Source organism: Myxocyprinus asiaticus, chromosome 26 (assembly GCF_019703515.2).
Source record: "Myxocyprinus asiaticus isolate MX2 ecotype Aquarium Trade chromosome 26, UBuf_Myxa_2, whole genome shotgun sequence".
Lineage (NCBI taxonomy): Eukaryota > Metazoa > Chordata > Actinopteri > Cypriniformes > Catostomidae > Myxocyprinus > Myxocyprinus asiaticus.
Window position 1 is genome coordinate 6,566,398 of NC_059369.1, and position 8,603 is coordinate 6,575,000.

Genomic DNA, 8,603 nt, shown 5'->3' on the forward strand with positions numbered 1-8,603 from the left:
GTACAACAGTAAAGAGAAGACTCAGGGGTGCAGGCCTTATGAGAAGAATTGCAAAGAAAAAGCCACTTTTGAAACAGAAATACAAAAAGAAAAGGTTAGAGTGGGCAAAGAAACACAGACATTGGACAACAGATAATTGGAAAAGAGTGTTATGGATCTTAACCCCATTGAGATTTTGTGGGATCAGCTAGACTGTAAGGTGCGTGAGAAGTGTCCGACAAGACAGCCACATCTATGGCAAGTGCTACAGGAAGTGTGGGGTGAAATGTCACCTGAGTATCTGGACAAACAGACAGCTAGAATGCCAAGGATCTGCAAAGCTGTCATTGCTATTATGTATACACATACACACACACGCACACACACACACACACACACACACACACAAACAAATACATTTTAAAATACACGGGTTGTCACTGGGGCATTATCCTCCAGAGGACCGTTTTTTTACCTCTAATTAGTAACAACTCCTTCATAACTTGTTTATAAAGAATGCTTATAAGTCGTTTTGGATACATAATTGTACCTAAAGGTAAAGGTAACCTACATAAAATGTAATAAAGTTGTTTACCGTTTTTTTTTTTTTTTTTTTTTTTTTACAGAGTCAGTTTATCGTTTTTTTATTACTTGAAATGAGAAAGTGTAACATATTAGTTTGTGCGTCAGTGTTATAAAAACTCAAGAAACAAGCTCAATAAGAAACAACGTAAAGAGTGATTAGGGTCGAGCTGAAGCGTAATCAAGCTGTGCGCATGCGCACTGGATTCAGCACCATGGAGAGCTTGGACAGCGCGCGCCTCGCACTTCAGTTCGCGCGTGTGTGAGGATTCAAACGGTTGCTCTTCGTTTCTCACTACACTCGCGTCGGAACTGCACCGCGTCTAGTGAATCCTTACGGGTAATTTAAACAAGACTGAGAAAACATTTCCCTTCAATGAAAAGCGCGTTTTGCAGTGGGATGTCGTGCGCGAGATGATGTTTTCTCTGTGAGGGGATTTTCGCTTTAGAAGCTCCTCAACCCAGAAGGATGCTGGTGGGAAATGCCTGTCGACAGAGAGGACGAGATTTGTCAAAAAGCGCTAGAACTCTTGTCAGACCTTTGTTCTAAGGGGGAGGTGCAGAATGAAAACTGTTTGGATTTCATTTATTATTTCCGAGACCTTGCCAGACCGAGGTATCCGGACTCAGGTAGGCGACAATCAGTCACGAAACGGTTAATCGTTGCATGCGCTTTTTCTTCCCCAGGATCACGAACTGAGGTGAATGGACTTCAGTATCATTCTTTACTTTATTTATAAATATTTTACTCTGTAGGGGTTCCTTTTCATTTGATTCAGTACTTGTTGCTCGACATATTCCATCGTGTTAAACCTTTAGGTGCAATAACGTTAAAAAATTATCGACCGCTTTCTAGTACTAGTCTAATATCTTCATCTCCTGACGTATCGGTTGAGTCGGTGTATAGACATGCCATTAGTGTGTGTGTGTGTGTGTGTATGTGTGTGTGTGTGTGTGTGTTATATATTTTAAAACACTTAAAGGAATATTCCGTTTTCAATACAAGTTAAGCTTAATCGACAGCATTGTTGTGACATAATGTTGATTGATAAATAAATAAATAAATAAATATCTGGATTGCAGTGAGGCACTGACTATGGAAGTGAATGGGGCCAATTCGTAAACGACAAAATGCTCACTGTTTCAAAAGTATAGCGACAAGATGAAAAAAAAAAAAAAAGTATATATATATATATATATATATATATATATATATATATATATATATATATATATATATATATATATATATGTGTGTGTGTGTGTGTGTGTGTGTGTGTGTGTGTGTGTGTGATAACATGAATTTAGTGTGATAAAATCACTTACTAACTTTTTGTGTGTGTGTGTGTGTGTGTGTGTGTGTGTGTGTGTGTGTGTGTGAAGTTAACCCGTGTGCGTCAATAAAAAAAGTTACTCAGAGGTCCTTAGAGGACAAAAATGTCAGCGTCAAAATCTGCCATAATAATTTATATATTAATATTATTTTCCACTTTCAATTAGTTAATTTTTTTAACCAACATCAGTCCTGATCATAACTACCAAATATTTGTTAATTTTTCAGGATTTTAATCCTTTACATTCTAGTTTGTTTATATAATGACACTGTTTATTTTTATGGAAAAATAAATAAATACATTATTTTCCATATACTAAATTCTAAGGGAAATTATTATTATTATTACTGTTTGGATTATCACAGTCTAGGATATGTCAATGATTAGCAACATCAGATTTTTATGCATTATTATTTTTTGTGTAGTGTCAGATTAAAAAAAAAAAAAAAGCACTCAGGACCTTAGAGGACAAAAATGTCAGTATATATGTATATATATATATATATATATATATATATATATATATATATATATATATATATATATATATATATATATATTGACATTTTTGTCCTCTAAGGTCCTGAGTGTTTCTTTTTTAATCTGACACTGCACATAAAATAATAATGCATAAAAATGCATATATATATATATATATATATATATATATATATATATATATATATATATATATATATATATAACTGCCATAAAGATATTATATATTAATAGTATGTTCCACTTTCACTGACTTAGAGTTTTTAACCAACATCAGTCCTGATCATAACTACCAAATATTAATTCATTTTCAGAATTGTATCCCTTTAAATGCCAGTTTGTTTATATAATGCCACTGTTGTTTTTTAAACACACACATTTCTCAATACACACATACAAAACACACTCTGACATCCATACCAACACAACCACACAATTTTAGCTGCATCATTTATTCAGTTGGCCTGCAGTGCTCTATAATACAGCAAACAGAAAATAGGAAAAAAGCATGTATTTGCTCCATAGGCTAAACATGATAAAGTATATTAACATTTTTAATTTTGAAGCCAGTGCTCCGGAATGAAAGCATAATACCATAGAATTCATGATTTTATGCTTTAATGGCACTGGGATAAAATATTGCCATTTTAATGGGTTTCAATGGGGATATTTTTGTCCTTAAGGTCCTGAGTGTAACTATTTTGTGTACACAGTGTATTATAGATGTATTATTGGAGTTGAGGTTGAAATATCAAAATTCCCCCAAAAATACACACCTCTGGCAAAATGTATGCTGTTGGCATTAACACAGCCAAAATGATAGAAAAAACAAAAATGAAAAAGACAAAAATGTCCCGAAGGTCACACAAGGGTTAAAGCCAATTTTACAACTTCGTTTCCATGAGGATGTAACACCAAACCCTAAAACCCTAAATTGACCATAAAATGATGATTTAAACAACTTTACAGCTCAAATAATAGATTAGTTTTAACAGAAGAATTCATGTAAGTGCTTTATAAAAATGATAAGCTTCACATTTCTGTATTTAAACCCTCCAAAAATTGGCCCCATTCACTTCCATTGTAAGAGCCTCACTGGAACCCAGATTTTTTATTGTATCTGCTAAATGAGTAATAGCTACTAAATTAGTAATTATGCCAAAACAGGAAACAAACCAATCTCACTCGGTGAACTAGTAATGTAATACTGCACTCTTTGACGTGTAGTTTTAGGGGATTATTATGAGAAGTGAATTGGCAATGTAACAGATCCTTCACAGATCAGGACTGTTCATCAAACATAGTATAGTCCCTCTTAACCTCTCATCATATTTAAATCCACACTCTCTTATGTTATGTCCCTAAGGATTGTCTGACCCATTTAATAATCCTAACAGTGTTATTAAAGATGCTGTCTTATCTGAAGTAACAATGACTAGAATAAAAATAGTTGCAATTTTATTATATATGGTATGCTCTTTTCATTTTATAATGTTCACTTTAGCACAACTTTCCATTTTAATATTCAATGATTAACTTAATTCAAAGCACAATATTATACACAAACCAATTCCACTGCAAACAGCAACTTGAAGATTGCCAGTACTGAAATTTAAATGTTTGGATTCAGAAGCCAAACCACCTGCTGACCAGGAGTGCATGAGTCTTTTGGGTAATGCTTTTCATTAATCTTTCATTTGTTAAGGGTTTATAAAGGGGTTCAGTAATGACTAATTATTTATTTACAAATGAATTTTAAATAATTGATAAGCAGTTATAACAACATGCAAATAATAACTTTAATATAATACCTGCCAAACAGTGAGCTATTTTAACTCACATGTTGTATGCTTAATAATACTTGTTTAACATTATCAACCTTTGAAAATGTACCTTAACGTAAAGTGGACACTTAAGAAGCATTTATTAAAATAAAAATACCAACATTAGAAATCTCAGTACATAAAGTTCAGTATGGTTTAATGGTCATCAGGCATTATTAAATGATATATGCTTTGAATGAGCATGAAGAGCTGAAAAGTGTTTTTGTAGAGGACTTTAGGTTACTAGGACTAGTTAAGTTGGGACAGCACTTGGAGTAACACCATTCTTTTGACATCAACATGACAAGAAAAATGACAACACAAGTGAGTCAAGACATTACAGTCATGAATGTAAACATAAAGTGGACTCCAAAGTGGACACAAAGTGGACTTCATGACTGTAAATGGCATAATCCCTCCTTTTAATCTCGTTAATAATAATAAAAAAAAAATTCTACATTGTGACATTAATCACAATGTTTTTGATTAATATAACAAATAAGTGACTTTATTAAGCATTTATTACATGCAAGTTAAAATGATTGCTATTTGGCAAGTATTGCATGAAAGTTACCCTTTTAATTCATTGTTATAACTGCATATCTATTATTTATAATGCATTTTCAAATCTACCACCCACTAGTGACATTTTATGACATATTAAAACATTTCTCTTTAAGTCTAACACACAAGATGACTACATTATTACTGGTAGAATTAAGCATGATCAAATAATTCAATAAGTATTTTAAGATGTATAACATTATATACATTCACCAAGCACTTCATTAGGTACACCAGTACACCTAATTATTTACGCGATTATCTAATCAGCCAATCATGTGGCAGTAGTGAAGTGCATAAAATGCAGATACGGGTCAGGAGCTTCAATTAATTTTCACATCAACCATCTGAATGGGAAAAAATGTGATCTCAGTGATTTGGACGGTGGCATGATTGTTGGTGCCAGACGGGCTGGTTTGAGCATTTCTGTAATTGCTGATCTCCTGGGATTTTCACACACAACAGTCTCTAAAATGTACTCTGAATGGTGCCAAAAACAAAAAACATCCAGTGAGGGGCAGTTCTGTGGATGGAAACGCCTTGTTGATGAGAGAGGTCAACAGAGAATGGCCAGAGTGGTTCGAGCTGACTGAAAGGCTACGGTAACTCAGATAACCCCTCTGTACAATTGTAGTGAGGAGAATAGCGTCTCAGAATGCACAACATGTCAAACCTTGGGGTGGATGGGCAACAGCAGTAGAACACCACATCCGGTTTCACTTCTGTCAGCCAAGAACAGAAAGCTAAAGCTGCAGTGGGCACAGGCTCAGCAAAACTAAGCTGTGTTTCCTAAAAGCATCGTAAGCATAAGTTAATCGTAGAGACCATTGGCGCCATTGGTTTCTAAGATCTACTTAGGCTAACAATGCTTTTGGGAAACACAGCCCTGGACAGTTAAAGACTAGAAAAATGTAGCCTGTTCTGATGAATCTCGATTTCTGATGAGGCACACAGATGGTAGGGTCAGAATTTGGCACCAACAGCTTGAATCCATTGACCCAACCTGTCTTGTGTCAACAGTCCAGGCTGGTGGCGTTGATGTAATAGTGTGGGGAATGTTTTCTTGGCTCACTTTGGGCCTGTTAATACCAATCAATCTTCGCTTGAATGCCACATCCTATTTGAGTATTGTTTCTGACCATGTGCATCCCTTCATGACCACCATTTACCCATCTTCTAATGGCTACTTCCAGCATGATAATGCACCATGTCACAAAGCAAAATTTGTCTCAAACCAGTTTCATGAACATGACAATGAGTTCACTGTTCTTCAGTGGCCTTCCCTATCACCAGATCTGAATCCAATAGTACACCTTTGGGATGTGGTAGAATGGGACATTCACAGCATGAATGTGCAGCTGACAAATCTGTAGAAATTGCATTATGCAATCATGTCAACGTGCACATGAATCTCAAAGAGATGTTTCCAACATCTTGTGGAATCCATGCCACAAAGAATTGAGGCTGTTTTGAGAGTAGAGAGGCCCTACCCAGTATTAGTATAGTGTTCCTAATAAAGTGCTCAGTGAGTGTGTGTATATATATATATACTGTATATATACATACAATTTCTTACATGCATTGCTACACAGGAAGCTAGTAGGACAATCTCCTCCCCTGACAACACACCTTGTACTCAAGATTCATAGAAGCTACTGTATATCTCTAACTCTCTCTCTGTGTCACACACTCTGATATTCTGTGGCTCTTTTGACAACTGTTCAAGGTTGGTATTGTCAGTTCATTGAGAGTCAATATCCTGCTCTCTTGCCCAAATCCCACAGCCATGCTGCAATAAAAGGCTTCTGCCGAGGCATGTCATTTTATATTGTGTGAGTGACAAATCACAAAAAAACAGAAGGTGAATGCACACACAGGAGCATAACAATGTCTCTGAACTATTGTGTGTTTCTGAATGATTTCTTTTTTTTTTTTTTTAACAAAATTGAACTTCTGTGGAAGAGGTTAAGTGAGAACGAGTTAATATTTAAATGAACGATTGTTCTAAACCATTCATCTTTTTTTGTAATGCCATCACAAATGAATATGTATTTACAAATAAATATGGATTTTAACAAACCCCTAACCCTTACTACTAAATTATATGCATTACTGTAGTGCATAACTCATCCATAAATTCTGCAGCTGCTCCCTGCTGGTCAAAAGAAATGCAAGAAATTCCCACATACTTACACTGGAGGAACCCGAGCCACATCTAAACCTAAGCACTTATCAACAATGAAAAGCATGTAACAGGCAGGTAAAAGTAGTCACAATTATTTTATTTTCATCACACTATAATATAGATATTTTTGAGCACCTAAAACTACCTCAACACCTAAACCTAAACATATTATAACAACAATATAACCAACCAACAATATAAAACGTACAGTTACAGGCACAACAATGTATTCCAAAAGATGAAAAAAAGCTCTATAAATGTATTCCAGAAGACTCATGCTCAGTGGTGGTTTTAGCTTGTATGGCGCCCCGGGCAAACCCCATAACTTTACTCAGAAAAGGTTCATAAGCGATTTTATTACACTGAAATCATGTTCACACACATATTGTATATGTCTTGTGGCTATACTTTTGAAACAGTGAGTATTTTAACGTTTACGTATTGACCCCATTCACTTACACTGTAAGTGCCTCAATGTAACACAGATTTTTGCTTTGTTTAAATAAATGGATGAGTTGAAATGTATGTTTGTGGTAATCAACATTATTCCACAAATGCTTTCGATTGACCAGAGCTTGTATTGAAGCCAGAATATTCCTTTAAGAGTTTTCATAACTAATACTAATATGTGGTATAAATATTTAACTAATATCAATATTTATCCCCTGTAGTGGACAGTTCTCATTCATAATCACAACTGTGTTCCCTTTATGTTTTCAGTGGAAATCAAACCATAATGCAGCACACATCTGAGATTGAATAAGCAAATGGACACATTTTGACCAGTCTTGCACTGTTGTGTTTTTTTTTTTTTTTTTTACACTGTGGGAGATCAGGGCATCCAGACCAAGTGTGTAAACTATAATTAAATAATCAGCAGCATGAAGCCAGAGAGAAAAGAAAATAGGCAAAACAGTCATTACCCAGCGTCTCACTGTGCTGGAATGGTTGCCTTCATGTAAGTGCCATGGTAACTGGCATTGTTCATGCTTTTGGAGGTCAGACAATCAAACGCTTTGAGAATAGACTTGATTACACAAGAGGCAATATTGAGAACAAAGTAGTGCTTCAGTGATTTTGCAATCATTCAGTATTTTCAGAGAATTTTATTTTTTATTTTTTTTTCACTCTTATGGAAATGAAAGCACTCAATAGGCATATTTGAAATTCTTTAGTGCAGTTGTTGACATCAAAAATCTGCCAAAGGTTCAAAGAAAGGGCCACAGTGTGATACTCCACATTTTGGACTTCCTTCATAGCTTTATTAACTCTAATTGGAAATCCCATTTAATATTTGCAATCTCACTTTGTCCAGGAAAGCTGAGGAATGAGGTCAGGGGCTGCAGCATAACCACTAGCACTCTCTGAGAGATGGTTTTTCACAAGATGCTTTAAAAATAGTTAAACCAAAAATGAAAAGACAAATTGTCATCTTTTACTCACAATAGCTGAGCTGCTGTCATAGTACTGAAAAATATTGTCAAGCTGCTACTTTTTAGTTAACGCTTAAAGGAATAATTCACCCAAAAATGAAAATGATCATTTACTCACCCTCAGGTCATCCCATATGTGTATGACTTTCTTATGTAGAACACAAGTGAAGATTTTTAGAAAATAATATCTCATCTCTGTGGGTCC

At 35.0% G+C, this 8,603-nt stretch overlaps 1 protein-coding gene across 1 annotated transcript in view; it reads left to right on the forward strand.

Moving 5' to 3' along the window:
• Positions 1–799: 799 nt before the first annotated feature.
• Positions 800–8,603, forward strand: part of LOC127417027 (synaptotagmin-9-like) — a 151,842-nt gene continuing 144,038 nt past the window's right edge. Inside the window, exon 1 of the mRNA XM_051656712.1 lies at positions 800–1,191. Coding sequence (XP_051512672.1) covers positions 1,044–1,191 — 148 coding nt within the window. The 5' untranslated portion in view covers positions 800–1,043. The remainder of the gene's footprint in view (positions 1,192–8,603) is intronic.